Raw genomic sequence first — 18,545 nt, 5'->3', positions numbered from 1 at the left:
CTGTGTTTTTTTCTTTTTCTTTTTTAACAGTAATTGAACTTTGCTTGAAAGCTTAAAACTTTAATTTTAAGCACAATAATCTACATCTCTATATACACCAAAATATGTCTATGGGATATAACAATCATAATACAACATAGACTTCAACTTCTTTTTTTTTTGAAATATATATTTTGGTTGCTGGGCGCGGTGGCTCATGCCTGTAATCCTAGCACTTTGGGAGGCCGAGGCGGGCAGATCCCCTGAGGTTGGGAGTTCGAGACCAGCCTGCCCAACATGGAGAAACCCCATCTCTACTAACAATACAAAATTAGCCGGGCATGGTGACAGGTGCCAGTAAACACAGCTACTCGAGAAGGCTGAGGCAGAAGAATCGCTTGAACTCAAGGGGTGGAGGTTGCAGTGAGCCGAGATCGTGGCATTGCACTCCAGCCTGGGTAACAAGAGCGAAACTCCGTCTCAAAAAAAAAAGAAAGAAATATTTTTGTGTAGTGGACAACTTTAGCACATGTTGATTTCTTTTATAGTTAAATATTTTTCTAAAACATGTTTCCATGCTGTCTAGGCCCCAGTCATATTGCCATGTATAGATGAAGGTCTTTTTTTGTTTCTTCACCAAGCATTTGTTAAGTACCTATGATGGTCTGTATCAGTATTTTCTATTATTAATTAAGTTAGTGATAATTGTTAGCTGCTGAAATTAGATTAAAAAATGTTTGGAAATTCAGTCAAATGAAGTATCTAAAGTCATATCAGTGTTTTGAATTTTTTCCCCTTAACCCTTTTCACTTGTAATAGTTTTGATCCAGTTTAAATCTTAATGAATGTAAGCCATGTTCCTGCCTGCTCTAGATTTTCTCTAGCTGTAGAGGATATTTCCAAAATAAATATCTTCCTAGAGTCTTCATGGTACAAAGGTGAATCACAGCAGGACTAGTTTGATTTACTTAAATGGGAATGAATTTACTGTCTAGTTTCAAATACTTAGGCTTGGATTCAAGGGAAAAGAGGTGGGTAGTTAGGCAGAAGGTCTTGAAATCATCTTCCTTGCAAAGTTCTAAGTCTGTTGAAAACAGACTGTTCTAATTAGCTGGTCTTTTACCTAATTGGGGCTTACAAGAACTTAATGAAGTTTGAAGAGCAAAAGTAACTCAATATGCACAACAGGCTATTAGGAGTAATTTTTTTTTTTTTTAAGCAACGTCTAATGAGAAAGGCAGCTAACCACATCTAAGTTCTCTGTAAGAGATGGAAGTAACTGAGATTGCCTAGGCAAAATCCTGAGATTATTGAGGCAAAATCCTCTTAAAGAAGGCTGAAAGAAGGTGTAGAAAAAGTGAGTGATGATAGATATATTACTTAAGTAGGTAATGACAATTCTACCTCACCATTCTATCCAAAAGCCTACTACTGGGTGTTGAATCATACATGTAAACATTGATGATAATTCTGATTTATAGTCTTTTGTATAGGAAGTGAGTTAGGTCTTGGGGCAACATGAACTTTGCGATCAGTCTGAATAAGTCTCATCTCGAATCATTCAACAAAACGCATTTTATGTTTTTCATTGTAAATGTACCTCCCTATATATTTATGAAAATAAAATTGATCAGTGTCATTGGAAAATAAATTGAAATTAGTATTTTTAGAAAGGGAATTACAGATCAGAAAATTCATATTTGTTTAGGAAAGAAATGATTCTGATAGTTTCTTTGTGAAATTTAAAACTTCCATTTAATATAAAATATTCTTTACCTTATGATCATGCCATCTTTCATTTAGAAAATTTAAGTCATATGAGTAATAGTCTAACCTTTTTATTGTGACTAATGCTTAATGTAGGCTAGAAGCTTCTAAAATTGTGACTGTTCTATTGTGACTGTTCTATTGTGACTGGTCAACTGTTGTGACTATTTCGATCACTTTTTGTGCACAGACAATTGTAATTGGGCCTTTTGAGGGTAACGTTTGGGAAACGAGCATTCTGATAATTTGGGGTGGCTTAAGGAATGTATATCACGTTACTCATACCCACCAAACATATATCTCCTTTAAAAAACAAAAATGGTAAATGAAAGGGAAGAAAAAAGTGCATACCTAAGAATGCACTGCTTTACATTCTCTGGATTTCTGAATTCTCATTTGTAGTGGCCAGTAGGACTGCTTACATATCTTCTGGTTCTCCTGTTCTGGTCTTATGGTAGGATTGTATTTCCTTTCACTCTTTAGTGTTAGGCATGGATATATCACTAATTTTGGCCAGTCATATGTGAGCTAAGTGCTAGTGTGTTAGTTCCCATGTCCCCTCAGCTCTGCTTCCTTGGGCCCCTTAGTGACGACAGTGAGCTGCCCCTCCCTAACCCCCAATTCTATATTAGCAATAAGGTAGGAGTGAGATATAAATCTTTTTTCGTTTTGAACCACTGAGATTTTTAGAATGCTTATTACCACAACATACCTTAGCCTACATAGATGTATATCATTCATCAAAAAAAGATCTTGGATTGAATATTTTGTAATCTCCTTTCTAGCATATTGAGTCTTCACCCTCTGCCTCCAAGCCAAAGAATAAAAACAGTCTGACTCTGAAAATCAGGGAAGTGATGACAGGAGGCACAGAGGGGAAAGAAAGGAGAGAGCATTTTCCCAAACCACGGGGACATAATCTAGATGTAAGCTTCAGGTGCTCAGATCCTAGACGCTAACCACTACTCCCAATGCAAGGGCTTTCTCCTAGCAAAACTGAAGATTTTTAAGCTGACTGCAGAGTTGTAGCAGTTGTTTATACTGTACCTCTTATGCACAGTTTTACATGAGCTTCCTTTCTTATCTGGATCTAATTTTTAAATTTTTCTCAGCCCTGTTGTTCTTTAGAGAAATTTATAGCTACCTTGGATACAGTCTTGCAAATGCTTTAATCTGCCAGAATTTCTTCCTGACTACTGAGTTTGCATATTTCTTGGCCCATTCACAAACATCTCTCCCACGCTGGGCAAAAACCACACATTGAGTAGGCATGCAGAGATAGACATGCAAGCTGTTGAGTTTCAGATGACATGGGAAGGTGTATGTATCTTCACAAAATAGCTGTCTTCTCAAAATATAACCATCCAGTTGTTGAAAGAAGAAATAAACAAGTAGCAATAGAGGCTTACTTCCTAGGAACATGTGGTAGAGTTGCATGCATGCACGTGTGTGTATATACATATATATGTGTGTGTGTGTGTGTGTGTGTGTGTGTGTGTTCCCTGACAGTTAATAAGACAAGGCTAGATATCTGAAATATGTTTTCATAACCAACACAATGACTGCTGATTTTGATCAGGTTTCATTATAAAACATCATAACAGTGTAATGAATAAGCTGAAGTTTTATAGACAAAGGAGGACCAACATAGATGCTCCAACATTTAATGTATTGTAAGTGTGTATGTGAGTGTCTCACGAGTGAGGATATTGTCTTGAGTAGTTCCATTAAAAATAGGAGAACAAATTGCTAAGAATTCTAACACAGTGGCTCAAAGTCCATATTCATTGAAAAAAAAAACTTTATACATATATGCTTAAATGAACTAAGTCACATTTAAATATCCAAAATCAAATTACCAGATTTCAAGAAATGTCGATTAAAAGAGTAGCTCACCCTGAATTTAATATGTCACTACATGTCGGGAAAGAACATTTGTGGAGGCATTCTTTTTAGACCAGAATGAAGCAATTTCATTAGATCATTTCTGTATTGTTTCCCTCATGTTAAAAAAATTCGAATTCATCAATTTGATGTGATCTTTTCACAGTGAATAAATATAGGCAGCGCATGAAATTATTTTGAGTTATTATATACCGAATACTGCATTCAGGACACAATCAGATATCTAGCTTCACAATTCAAGTTGTAGTCATATTTCAAGCATTCAACTTGATTCTGCATTTGCTATTCATGAGATCCTGGGCCACTGAAAGTTATTCAGATATAGAAGCAATCCTGATGACTGGGTCGCTGCATCTGGACAAACTGTAATCACGCTTTGTAATCTCTCAGTGGGAAATATGAAATTACTGGCATTATATAAAAAGGGCATCACAACGGAAATGGGTTTGCATATACACAGTGTCATTTGTGAATTCTTTGAAATCTGGCATACAAAGAAAAAAGTATAACTATTTATAGATCTACACCTGCAGAATCCAGTTAATTGCAAACCTTTAGGGCCTCTGCCTCCTTAAAATTCTTTATTCATGCTCTGCTATGGTGAACAAGAGGAACACTTGCAACCCTTCATTTCCTTTTTTTGGAGTGTTAGAAATTGGGAAGATACTTTTAACCAAAAGGTCATTTAAGACATCATATACAAAATACTTAGAAATTCACATGTAAGAGGTTTTAAAAGCATTTATGCACATTCTGATTATTCCTTTATGGTAAATTCTGTTGAAGTCATCTGAAAAACTATTTATGGAGAAAACAGTTGTAGATAAGGGTCGTACTGATTTTTTTTTTTATCTTCCTGCCTGTAAACATACCAGCGTTTTGCCAATGTAAATAAGTTCAAAAGAAAAAAAAAAGTTGTTTCCCTCCCATAAAATTGGCAAAGATGGGAGAAAAAAAATGTCTGATGATGAGAATGTAGGAAAAGGTCATTGTGATAACCTGGCTGGTGTAATTATAAGTTGTTGTAACCATTTAAAAAGTAATTAAACAACATACATCAAGAATCCCAAATATGGTTATGATGTTTATTTAACCCAGTAATTCAAGAAGTGATTCTATGAGAAGACAGATGCACATAGATTTTTTTATCCAGTTGCTGTTTACCAATATTTATAGTGTAAAAAAAAAGGAATTGTATTGTATTTATATATATTATAAAATTATGCATTATATTATATAAAATATAATGCAATATGGGAAAAACAGCTGATGATAGAAGAAGTGAAAGAACAGAACCACAATCTTTATATATTACACTGTATAATTCTTGTATACATGGAAGAGACTGGAATGAGATAAGCAAAAAGAATCATCTCCATATGGTGATAAGACAGATTATTTTTGTGCATTTTAAAATTTCTCACATTTTATATAATGAGCCTGTATTACCTTTTTAATCAGAAAAAGTAGGCATATGTTTTTAGAAAATACATAACATTTTTCATAAAATAAGTTTTACACACAATTTAGAGTTGATATATAAGTACTGTTTTTACTCTTGATTTTCCTGTTTCTATTTTCTTAAAAATATCATTTTAGCTTCCATGCTTTTTTGGTAATCTGCTTGTCAGTATATTTGCAACATTTCCCCCAGGATATGAATATTTTTGTATCGACTCCTTCACTAATGGGTAATTTTTTCTCCTATCAACATGCTATAGTTTACTTAACTATTTCCTTATTATTCTATATCTATTTTCTCAATTTCTGCTCTTACACACATGGCTGTAGGTAAGACTTTGAATATATTTGTTATTATTTTCTTAGGATTAACTTCTGTGAGCAAAGTGTGGTTGTAGACAGGGCCCCTTCACACTCCTGAAACTTTACTTGAACATCATTCATCATCTTTCCTCATCATTCAGTTTAGTGGCTCTTTCTTTTTACATGCCTCACGATTTTATTTATTAAATATTTGCCAGTGTTCAGGGTCATTCAAATTATGACCATTGGGCTGTGAGGTTTGTTTTGAACAGATCTGTGAACTATAAATGGTTTTGCTTTTTAAAAGGGTTGGAGAAAGAAAGAGAGAAAGAGAGAGAGAGAGAGGAAGAGAGAAGAAAAGAAGGAAAGAAGGAAAAAAGAAAGAGAAAGAAAAAGAAAGGAAGGAAGGAAGAAAGGAGGGAGGGAGGGAGGAAGGAAGGGAGAAAGAGGAAAGAAAAGAAAGAAATAATGAAAGAAAGCAAGCAAAGAAAGAAAGGAGAGAGAAAGAACATGAAAGAAGGAAAGAAAGAGAAAGAAAAGAAAAGATGGATGCAGCAGAGACTGTATGTAGCCTGAAAATCCTAAAATATTTACTCTCTTTACCTTCACAGAAAATGTTTGCAGTACCCTGAACTAGAGGCAGAGATGAAAGTGTTCATTTGCTTGGCCCTTATTCTTGTCATACTTTCTGTATACTTTCATATCGAAATTTGCACATAATCTTATCCTTTAAGATTAATGTTTATCATGTAGTACAGACATTATAGATGCTTTGACGGTTTTTAAAAATTAATTCCTATGCAAATATTTATTCATTTATTTATGTAACCTATAAAAATATTACCATGAATAAAAAGTGCAATTTCCTTAAAAATGGAAATGTGCTCTCTCTCTCTCTCTATATATACACACACACATATATATACACATATATATAATATATACACACATATATATAAACATATATATAATATATATATACACATATATATAATATATATATATTCATTTATTTATTTTTTGAGATAGAGTTTTGCTCTTGTTGCCCAAGCTGGAGTGCAATGGCACGATCTTGGCTCACTGCAACCTCCACCTCCTGGGTTCAAGCAGTTCTCCTTCGTCAGCCTCCCGAGTAGCTGAGACTACAGGCATTTGCCACCACGCCTGGCTAATTTTGTATTTTCAGTAGAGATGGGGTTTCACCATGTTGGTCAGGCTGGTCTCAAACTCCTGACCTCAAGTGATCCACCCACCTCGGCCTCCCAAAGTGCTGGGATTACAGGCATGAGCCACTGCGCCCAACCAATGTTTTAATATATTTTTAAGGCGAGGACAGAGAAAGCACACAGGCTACCTTATATTTGGATATGCTGACATTATTTTGGTCATAGATATCAAAAAGCAAACAAATCTCCCACATTCTTTTTCTTATTAAATTACATAAAACCATTTAATCAGTACAAATTTCTTCTCTGAACCCTATAAAAGGGATTATATTCTATTACTTGAATAGTCGATAGAAATTTTTATTTAATGCCAGATACTGTGCTTTACACAATTTTTAAAATTTTATTTTTAATTGACACATAATAATTGTGCAGATTTGTGGTTTACAGTGTGATGTTTCAATACATATATACATTTGTAATGGTCAAATGATGGTGTTTAGCATATCCATTACCACAAACATTGATCTTTTTTGTGGTGAGAACATCAAGAATCCTTTCTTCTGGTTAATTTGAAATATATATCATACTAGTGTTTACCATAGTCATTCTACTGTGCTATACCTTATTTCTCCTACTGAACTGTGATTTTGTACCCATTGACCAGTTTCTCCTCCTCATCGTCTTTCCCTTTATGCTTCCCAACCTCTGGTAATCTACTCTGTACTACAATGAGATCAGCTTTTTTTAGATTCTGCAAATGACTTAGATCACACAGTGTTTGTCTTTCTTTTCCTGGCTTACTTTACTTAAGACAGTGTCCTCCAGGTTTATCCATGTTGCTGCAAATGACAGGATTTCCTTTATTTTTTATGGCAGAGCAGTATTTTATTGTGTGTATGTACCACCTTTCATTATCCATTCATCTGTTAATGGACACTTAGGTTAATTCTGCATCTTGGCTGTTGTGAATAGTGTTGCAATATACATGGGGGCACAGATATCTCTTGGACAGACTGATTTCATTTCCTTTGGTTAAATGTCCAATTGTGGAACTGCTGGGCCACATGGTGGTTCTATTTTTAATTTTTTGAGGAACCTTCATACATTTTCCATAATGGCTATACTAATTTACATTCCCCCAGCAGTGCAAAAGGATTCCCTTTTCTCCACATCCACATCAGCATTTGTTATTTTTTAATCTTTTTGCTAACAGCCATTCTAATTGGAGTGAAGTGATATCTCACTGTGGTTTTGATTTGCATTGCCCTGATGATTAGTGATGTTGAACATTTTTTCATGTACCTGTTGGCCATTTGTATGTCTTTTGAGAAATGCACATTCGGGTCTTTTGCCTTTTATTTTTATTTTTGTTTTTATTTTTATTTTTATTTTTGAGACAGAGTCTTACTCTGTCACCCAGGCTGGAGTGCAGTAGTGCCATCTTGGCTCACTGCAACCTCTGCCGACTGGGTTCAAGCGATTCTCATGCCTCAGGCTCCCGAGTAGCTGGGGCTACAGGCGTGTGCCACCACACCTGGCTAATTTTTTTGAATTTTTATTAGAGACAGGGTTTCGCCATGTTGGCTGGGCTGGTCTCGAACTCCTGACCCAGTAGATCTGCCCAGCTTGGCCTCTCAAAATGCTGGGATTACAGGCATGAGCCACCACACCTGGACTTTTGCCCCTTTTAAAATCAGATTATTTGTTTTGTTTGTTTGTCTTTGTTCTTGAACTGTTTGAGTTCCTTATATATTCTTGATATAAACCCTTTGTGAGATGCATGGCTTGCAGTTATATTTTCACCCATTCTGTAGGTTGTCTCTTCACTGTGTTGACTGTTTCCTTTTTAGTTTGATGTAATCCCATTTGTCCATTTTTGCTTTTGTTATTAGTGCTTTTGAATTCTTATTCAAGAAATCCATGGCCAGACAAATGCCATGAAGCATTTTCTCTATGTTTTCTTCCAGTAATTTTATATTTTTGGGTCTTACATTTAAATCTTTAATCCACTTTAAGTTGATTTTTGTATATGAAGATAGGGATCTAGTTTCATTTTTTTGCATGTGCATGGACAGTTTTCCCAGCACCATTTATTGAAGAGATGCCCTTTCCTCAAGGTGTGTTCTTGGAGCCTTTGTTGAAAATCAGTTGGTTGTAAGTGTATGGATGTATTTCTGTGTTCTCTATTCTGTTTCGTTGGTCTACATGTCTATTTTTATGCTGGTCCCATGCTGTTTTGGTTACTGTAGCTTTGTAAGGTAGTGTGATGTCTCCAGCTTTGTTCTTTTTGCTCAGTGCCTTGGCTATTTGGGGTCTTTTGTGCTTTCATGTGAATTTTAGAATTTTTTTTCTATTCCTGTAAAGGATGTCATTGATATTTTGACAGGGATTGCATTGAATCTGTAGGTTGCTTTGGCTGGAGTATGGATGTTTTAATAATATTCTTCCATCCATAAACAAGCAATTAGCTTTTCATTTTTTGTGTCCTGATGAACTTATTTCATTAATTTTTTTTTTTTTTTTTTTTTTTTTTTTAGTATTTATTGATCATTCTTGGGTGTTTCTTGGAGAGGGGGATGTGGCAGGGTCATAGGATAATAATGGAGACAAGGTCAGCAGATAAACACGTGAACAAAGTTCTCTGGTTTTCCTAGGCAGAGGTCCCTGCGGCCTTCCGCAGTGTTTGTGTCCCTGGGTACTTGAGATTAGGGAGTGGTGATGACTCTTAACGAGTATGCTGTCTTCAAGCATCTGTTTAACAAAGCACATCTTGCACCACCCTTAATGCATTTAACCCTGAGTTGACACAGCACATCTTTCAGAGAGCAGGGGTTTGGGGGTAAGGTTATAGATTAACAGCATCCCAAGGCAGAAGAATTTTTCTTAGTACAGAACAAAATGGAGTCTCTTATGTCTACTTCTTTCTACACAGGCACAGTAACAATCTGATCTCTCTTTCTTTTCCCCACATTTCCTCCTTTTCTTTTCGACAAAACCACCATCGTCATCATGGCCCGTTCTCGATGGTCGCTGTCTCTTCGGAGCTGTTGGGTACACCTGCAGAAAGGCTGTCACTTCACACTTGGAAGATTGCACAGCGGCCAGGCAGAGGCGCTCCTCACTTCCCAGACAGGGCGGCCGGGCAGAGGCACTCCTCACTTCCCAGATGGCGTGGCCAGGCAGAGGCGCTCCTCACTTCCCAGACGGGGCAGCCGGGCAGAGGCACTCCTCACTTCCCAGATGGGGCGGCCGGGCAGAGGCACTCCTCATTTCCCAGATGATGGGCAGCCGGGCAGAGGCGCTCCTCACCTCCCAGACGGGGCAGCCAGGCAGAGGCGCTCCTCACCTCCCAGACGGGGCGGCCGGGCAGAGGCGCTCCTCACCTCCCAGATGAAGGGCGGCCGGGCAGAGGCGCTCCTCACAACCCAGACGATGGGCGGCCGAGCAGAGGCGCTCCTCACAACCCAGATGATGGGCGGCCAGGCAGAGGCGCTCCTCACTTCCCAGATGGGGCGGCCGGGCAGAGGCGCTCCTCATTTCCCAGACGGAGTGGCCGGGCAGAGGCGCTCCTCACTTCCCAGACGAGGCAGCCGGGCAGAGGTGCTCCTCACTTCCTAGATGGGGTGGCAGCCAGGCAGAGAGGCTCCTCACATCCCAGACGATGGGCGGCCGGGCAGAGGTGCTCCCCACTTCCTAGACGGGGTGGCAGCTGGGCAGAGGCTGTAATCTTAGCACTTTGGGAGGCCAAGCAGGCGGCTGGGAGGTGGAGGTTGTAGTGAGCTGAGATCATGCCACTGCACTCCAGCCTGGGCAACATTGAGCATTGAGTGAGCGAGACTCCATCTGCAATCCCAGCACCTCGGGAGGCCGAGGTGGGCAGATCACTCGAGGTCAGGAGCTGGAGACCAGCCCGGCCAACATGGCGAAACCCCGTCTCCACCAAAAATACAAAAACCAGTCAGGCATGGCGGCGAGTGCCTGCAATCCCAGGCACTTGGCAGGCTGAGGCAGGAGAATCACCGGAGCCCGAGGCAGGGAGGTTGCAGCGAGCTGAGATCAAGGCAGTACAGTCCAACCTTGGCAACAGAGGGAGACCGTGGAAAGAGAGAGGAGAGAATAGAGGGACAATTTTTTATTTTTTATTGTAGAAATCTTTTACCTCCTTGGTTTAATTTATTAACTGTGTATTTTATTTTTCATAGCTGTTGTAAATAGGATTTGTTTTTTCATTTATTTTTCAGATAGTTCATTATTGGTGTACAGAAACTACTGATTTTTTTGTGTGTTGATTTTGTATCCTGCAATTTTACTAAATTTGTTTATTAGTTTTACAGTTTTTTTGGTGGAGCCTTTAGAGTTTTTTATATATATGATCATGTAATCCACAAACAGGAACAATTTGACCTCCTCTTTTTTAATTGGATATCCTTTATTTCTTTCTCTTGCCTGATTGCTCTGGCTAGGACATCCAGTACTGGGTTGAATAAGAGTGGTGAAGGTGGGCATCCTTGTCTTGTTCCCATATTTTAGAGGAAAAGCATTGAGTTTTTTCTTATTCAATGTGATGTCAGCTGTAGGTTTGTAAATTTGGCCTCTATTGTGTTATGTTCCTTCTATAGCTAATTTGTTGAGAGTTTTCATCATGAAGTGATGTTGCATTTTATCAAATGCTTTTTGTCTGTTGAAAAGATCATAACATTTTCTTCATGATTCTGTTAATGTGATGTATCATGTTTATTGATTTGCATATGTTGAATCATCTTGCACTCTCTAGGATGAATCCTACTTGCTCATGGTGTATGATTTTTTTAACGTGCTATTGAATTCAGTTTGCTAGTATTTTGTTGAGGATTTTTGCATCTGGTTCATCAGGAATATTGGCTTGTAGTTTTCTTTTTGTTGTTGTTTCCTTGTCTGGTTTTGGTATCAGGGTAGTGCTGGCCTCATAAAACAAGTTTGGAAGAATTCCTTCCTCTTCAGATTTTTAGAATAGTTTGAAAATAGTTTGCAAAGCACAGATGTTATGATGCTTTGATGGTCTTTAAAAAGGAATACCTATGCAAATCATTTTTATCCCTTTCTTCATGTAACATTTAAAGATATTACCATGAAAGAATAAGAGTATAATTTCATAAAAGTTGAAAATGTGCTCAATGTTTTAATGTATTTTTAAAGGAGAGAATGGAGAAAGCACAGAGGCTACTTTATATTCTAATATGCTTTGGTTTTTGGTCATTTATATTAGAAAGAAAAAGATCCCCTAGATTCCTTTATTCATTAAATCACATAAAATTTTTCTTTTTTCTTTTTTTTTTTTGACACTGAAAAGGTTCAACCTTGTATTAAAATTATCTATATATGTGTCTCATCTACCCCATTAAGTAGAAATTATTTGAGGGCAGAAGGTTTTCATGATTTTCTTTTTTTTTTTTTTTGTCTTCAGTCTTTGCCTTTATTTATCCCTGTCCCTCCCAACCCCCGGGCTCCCAAGTTCTATCTCACTCCTCCACCTTCCCTGTCCTCTCACAGCTGAGGTTCCGGGCTGTAATGATGGCAATGCTGCCCAGCACAACCCCTGCCCCCATGATGTCAGAAGGTGCCACAGTCTCATGGAGCATATAATACTGCAGTATAAGGGCCACCACCACCTCGGAATGCAGGACAGCGCACACCAGGGCAGGGTGGGCCTTGGTGACCACATAGCCCACGCATGTGAAGGAGACCAAGGCGAGGATCCCCACTGCCCCCACACAACTCCAACTCAGGAGGTCACTGGGCAACATGGGGGTCTGCAGCACAAAGAGGCCTGGCACAGAGCCCAGCAGCCCCACCAAGCCAGATAGGAAGGCCACTGTTGGGAGGCAGGAGGGAAAGTGCAGAGAATGATAGACCAGAAGCCCCAGGGACAGCGCCAGGCCTCCCAGGAAAGCCTGCACATAGCCCAGGGCGGTGTAGACACCCATGGTCCCCTCCTGTAGTGTCCAGAGTCCAGGTCCCACAATGATGATTAGTCCTAGGATGCTGCCCAACAGTCCACACCAGTCGTAGCCACTGAGACCCTGGCTCTCAAGGCAGAGGGTGAGGACAGCGGAGCAGACGGTGGAAGAACCTTTGCGAACAGTGGCAGCGTTGCCAGCGGGCACCACCTGAACCGCACTGTAGGCACATCCAATACTGAGGACGTTGAGCAGGGCACAGAAGCAGGCCCAGCCTCAGATGTCAGGAGGTCCCAGAAGGGGGTCACCACGCAGTTTAAGTAGCAGGGCAATAGGGAGGTGGAAGAGGCATTGACAGATGAGCAGCTCCAGCGAGGGCAGGTTGGAAGCCTGGTAAGCCATACGAGAAAGGGGGCCCACGAAGCCAGCAGGCAGGCCCCCACCCAGCAGGGCCACCAGCAGGCCATTGGTGGCATCAGAGGGCTGGCAGCGCTGGTGCCAGCAGAGGCTGGGTGAAGCGGAGGGCGGCGATGGGTGTGTGGAGTCAGGCAGGTTGAAGTAGGGGTGACTGCCAGCCATCTTTCCTTGGACTTTCTCCTCTCCCCCTGGCTCAGGGAGCCTGGGCCCCTCAGAGCTCCAGCCATTGTGACCTCATTGGAGTGGGGGTGGGGTTCTTCCCTGGAACTCTCCTGAGGTGGTAGCATGCCTATTTTCCCGCTGAGTCCAACTATGCTTCTTTTCTTTCTTTCTTTCTTTTTTTGTTTTTTGTTTGTTTGTTTGTTTGTTTTATTGATCATTCTTGGGTGTTTCTCGCAGAGGGGGATTTGGCAGGGTCATAGGACAATAGTGGAGGGAAGGTCAGCAGATAAACAAGTGAACAAAGGTCTCTGGTTTTCATAGGCAGAGGACCCTGAGGCCTTCCACAGTGTTTGTGTCCCTGGGTACTTGAGATTAGGGAGTGGTGATGACTCTTAAGGAGCATGCTGCCTTCAAGCATCTGTTTAACAAAGCACATCTTGCACTGCCCTTAATCCATTTAACCCTGAGTGGACACAGCACATGCCCCAGAGAGCACAAGGCTGGGGGCAAGGTCACAGATCAACAGCATCCCAAGGCAGAAAAACCCCTCCCAGTACAGAACAAAATGAAGTCTCCCATGTCTACTTCTTTCTACACAGACACAGCAACAATCTGATTTCTCTATCTTTTCCCCACCTTTCCCCCTTTTCTATTTCACAAAACTGCCATCGTCATCATGGCCCGTTCTCAATGAGCTGTTGGGTACACCTCCCAGACGGGGTGGTGGCCGGGCAGAGGGGCTCCTCACTTCCCAGAAGGGGCGGCCGGGCACAGGCGCCCCCCACTTGCTGGACGGGGCGGCGGCCGAGCGGAGGCGCCCCCCACCTCCCTCCCGGATGTGGCTGCTGGCCGGGCGGGGGCTGATCCCCCACCTCCCTCCCGGACGGGGCGGCTGGTGGGGCGGGGGCTGACCCCCCACCTCCCTCCCGGACGGGGCGGCTGGCCGGGCGGGGGCTGACCCCTCACCTCCCTCCCGGACGGGGCATCTGCCGGGCGGAGATGCTCCTCGCTTCCCAGACGGGGCGGCTGCAGGGCGGAGGGGCTCCTCACTTCTCAGACGGGGCGGCTGCCGGGCGGAGGGGTTCCTCACTTCTCAGATGGGGCGGCCGGGCAGAGATGCTCCTCACCTCCCAGATGGGGTCGCGGCCGGGCAGAGGCGCTCCCCACATCTCAGATGATGGGCGGCCAGGCAGAGACGCTCCTCCAAAATTTTTCAATGATTAAAAGTTTCTTCTCTGAACTCTATAAAAGTGCCACAATTATGTATTATAATTCTATTACTTGAATACGTAATAGACATAAATTTTTAGTGAGTACTTAACTATATGCCAGATACCATACTTGACACAGTTTTAGAGTTGGACATATATTCAATTCCTGACTTCCCCACTAACTTATTTTTCATTTGGCAACTTTTTTCACATCTTTAAATCTTAGTTTTCTTATCTGCAAAATGAATGTCGTAATATTATCCACCTCACAAGGCTGTGATGAGGACCTAATGAGATCATCCATTAATGCTTGACCTGGTTTCCAACACAAAGTGCTAGTTTCTTGAATATTAACTAAAATACATGTATTCAAGTCTCAGCTCTGCTATAGAGTGATGATTGATAAGTTACTTTGTACTCTGGGCCTCAATTTATGCATCTGTAGAGCGGAGATGGCAGTAGTACCTTAGGTGTTTTGTGAGTACTGTATTAAATTATCACATGTATATAAGATCTTTAGAGCAATTTCTGGCACATCAGTGCTGAGTAAATATTGGTCATTAACTTTTATCATTTCAGTTATTTCTGTGGTTTTTATCTCTCACTATGCATAGCATTTGTAACTTCAGAATTTTATAAGAATATCAAAAATACAGATGTGTTATATATGGAGAATATTCAAACTTGTTTTTATATTCTTTCATTCGCTTAAGAAGTATGTTGGTTCGTGGCAGTACCTGTGCTGTACAAAAGTTGGTCCTCATAATTCCTTCCTGTAGAATATACTACAGTTCCTTTTTTTTTTTAATCAGACTTTTAGAGCTGCCCATCAAAACACTGACATTTAAGTGGCAGAACACTTGGATTGGTTTCTGAACCACTGATACCTAACTAGAAGGAAAAATTATGGGTGCATTATTGTGTGTCTTCCCTATACTCCTTCCTCATGTCATCAACTCCTTTCTTGTCTTCAGAAGCAGCTCCTTATCCTCAGAGAGTGCTGTGAAAACAAAGCAGTCATATGGGAAGATTGACTAATTTGCCGCAGAAAACGGAATATTTAAAACTATGAACCAAGCAACTCTTGATTTTATATATGCATGTGCGTGTACAAGACAATAGAAAGATATCTATGTGGTATAAACAGAAAAATGACAGTCCAACTAGATTATTAGTTATTTCATATCCACAGTTAGATGTGAGCTATTTGTCAAAATCAAGGATGAGAATTAGTGATTTAAAATTTTAAATAAAATAACCTAACACACACCATCTTTTAAGCATCATTAAAATGAAAAAAACAGTGTTAATTTTTGCTTTCAGGGAATATGGAGCCATTGATGATGTAGATATTGATCTGCATATCGATGTTAGCTTTCTTGATGTAAGTATCAATTTTATGTAATATGAATGGTGCATTTAAAATACATTTTATTTTATTTTTGGGGGAAATTTAATTTTCAGTTTTGTCTTATAATACTATTAGTGACATATTGAGTGTTAAGGTGCTTTGTGAAGAGTTGCTGTGACTTGTCAAAGAAGCAGCGATTTTATAAACATATATATTTGCATTGGTTTTTCTAATGGTCTCTGAAATTTATGGGCTTTTACAATACTTCGTTATATTTTAAGTGTTCATTTTTAGTTCTCATACATAGAAGGCCAATATTTTCACAAAACAGTGGGTTTTGAGATAACTTATAGGCCTTCATGTTATATGCATTTTGCGAACACAAGTTTTAAAAGTTTGTGTGTTTTTTTTTTCATTTTGAACTCTAAAAGATGATTAATTCATCTTTTAAATATATTTGTGCAGGAGGAGATTGCTGTGGCTTGGGAAGTAATTCGAACAGAACCTATAATTGTTCGACTACACTGTTCACTTACGCAGTATTTAAATGGCCCAGGTTAGTTTTATTTCTTTATTTATTATTTTGAATATTAATTAGCTGTGCACTATGCCTTAAGCAAAATGCGTGTTCATTTGTCAGTTCTGAGCAAAAGTGCTAAATATCTTGATAATGGTATTTAAAGAAGCTTGCATTCTAAGAAAGATGGTTTATTGCCAATATAACTTATGGAAACAGAAACGTAAGATTTCATTTTATAGATTTTCAGAAACTGACAAGTTTCTGAGACACAAACATTTAAAAAACCCAAAAGAGTACTTTGCATGTAGTAGAAACTCAGTAAATATATATATTTTGGGTTTTCCTTAGATATAATTATTTCTGTCTTTGATTCTGAGATTCAATTTTAATGCAATATAAATTCTGTCTTTGAACATGGAGATTATAATAATGTATTTGTTTGCTGAATCTTTAAGCGACAATGTTGCTATTATATTTCAACTGATAGCTGTTTACAACAAAGGACCCTATCATAAGTCTTGCCAAAATTTACTTGGTAAAATGTTTTTACCTACCTACTACCACACATACACACACATGCACACACACACACACATGCATGCACACACACGCATGCACACACACACAATTGTATCTACTTATATTGTTCCAGTTATCTAGTGTTACATTAAAAAAAAATCCTAAAACTTAGTGGCTTAAAAAAACTTATCTCTCACTATTCTTTGGGCACTTCTTGCTTGCAGTCTCCCATGATTTGCAGTTATGTGTGGGTGGGGCTGGGGCCAAATCAAGGCCTCACTGGGTTGGATACACACAATGCTGGACGTTCAAATGGCTAGCAGTTGATGCAGGTGTCATCTAGGGACTCACTTGAGGCTTTTGGCTAGAGTGCCTGTCCGACACATAGCTTCTTCATGTGGTTTGGACTTCTTGTACCATGGTGACTGGGATGCAAATGCAAGTGTTGGAAGAGACAGGATGTAGAAGCTACTGGGAAAAGACATAGTGAGTGTTTCATTGTATTCTGTTGATCACAGCAGTTGAAGAGCCCACCCAGAATCAAGGGACAGGAACATAGACAGCACCTTGTGAAATCATGGGCATCTTTAATCTGACACACATGTTACTATGATGTCTGCATGTTTTTCCTTTAGGCATATCAGGGAATATACATCTACTGTTTGTTTTCACGTAGGAAACATACTTGTTCTTTCAAATTTATAAAATACAGGAAAATCTTTCATTTTTAAAGTTAGTCACTTGTTTTCTGTCTTTGCATAATACATTCTATTTAAATTAATTAATGCATAATATAAATTACATATTCTAACTGATTTAATGCTGGACAAGAAAAAATAAATGTTTAAAATATTTTTATTCTGATAATTTCAGATATATAAATATGTAATAAGAAAAGGAATTTCTCATAATTCTTGTAATGAGAAAGCTAAATGGCTTGGTGTTGTTTCTGTTTTCTATGTGCATATGAATTTATTTTTATAAAGTTGACAATGAATTTTATAAATAGCTGTGCACCTTAATGTTAAGTCATGTGACTGTCTTCAAGTCATTAAATAAGCCATAAGGGAATGATTTGTAATGTATGGAGAATGTTTCAGCCCATAGTTGTATGTGTTCTTGCTCCTTCCCCACATATTCTGCCATATGGCTAACTTTTTTCTTATTTTAGTGATTTGAAATATACTAATTTGATTTTATTTTAATGGTGGTTAAAAGAAGAGGAAGTCCTTATGTCTGAACTTTGTTTAGGGTTAGGAATGAAATTGGGCTGGTTAATCTCTACTCACCCAAACCCCATCTGTATAAGATGATTTTATGTAATCTTACCTCTGATACTTATTTTTTGATATAATCTTGAATGTAAGGGAGATATTTTCCTTCACAATATCTCTTTAAAGATTTTTTACATTTGCATGGTTTTATAAATATTTTAACACTCATTTTAACTCATGGTTAGATTATTTTAATGTTCAGTACAACTCCTTTAGTGTCACAACTCATCTGCTCTTTCTTTCATCTGTATTGGTTGATTTATATATTTAACAATTTGGAAACCAAGGAAACCTGAGGGTTATGTTTTCTTTTTTCATACCTGATAATGACTTTTTGTTTTGTGAATGAGACAAACTTGTCCAAGTAAAATTAGCAAGGTCATGATAGTTTTCCTCCTACGAAAAGCAAAAATGCTTTAGAAACTTCTCATTTTGTGCCTGAAGTATTTTAACTTTTTTTATTTGCAAGGAATCTGTTTTGATTTGTTTGTGTTTTGTTGTGTACTTTTTGGACTGTTTTTTCTTCTTCTCCTTGATACTATTTTTTCTGTATTTATTTCTGCATGATATA

General features: G+C 39.0%; 1 protein-coding gene and 1 pseudogene across 7 annotated transcripts in view; one reads left to right on the top strand and one right to left on the bottom strand.

Annotated features, from left to right (window-relative positions):
• PARP8 (poly(ADP-ribose) polymerase family member 8) overlaps window positions 1–18,545 on the top strand; it is a 182,044-nt gene that overhangs the window by 97,529 nt on the left and 65,970 nt on the right. For all 7 annotated transcript variants that reach the window (XM_063700756.1, XM_063700754.1, XM_031003421.3 and 4 more), the window contains 2 exons: window positions 15,634–15,694; window positions 16,127–16,217. In XM_063700756.1, coding sequence (XP_063556826.1) covers window positions 15,634–15,694; window positions 16,127–16,217 — 152 coding nt within the window. The remainder of the gene's footprint in view (window positions 1–15,633; window positions 15,695–16,126; window positions 16,218–18,545) is intronic.
• Window positions 12,013–13,099, bottom strand: LOC129528122 (solute carrier family 35 member G5-like; annotated as a pseudogene).

The sequence above is a fragment of the Gorilla gorilla genome, chromosome 19 (genome assembly GCF_029281585.2).
Source record: "Gorilla gorilla gorilla isolate KB3781 chromosome 19, NHGRI_mGorGor1-v2.1_pri, whole genome shotgun sequence".
Lineage (NCBI taxonomy): Eukaryota > Metazoa > Chordata > Mammalia > Primates > Hominidae > Gorilla > Gorilla gorilla.
The sequence above is the reverse complement of the archived record's forward strand: the minus strand, read 5'-3'. Positions and strand labels throughout refer to the sequence as shown.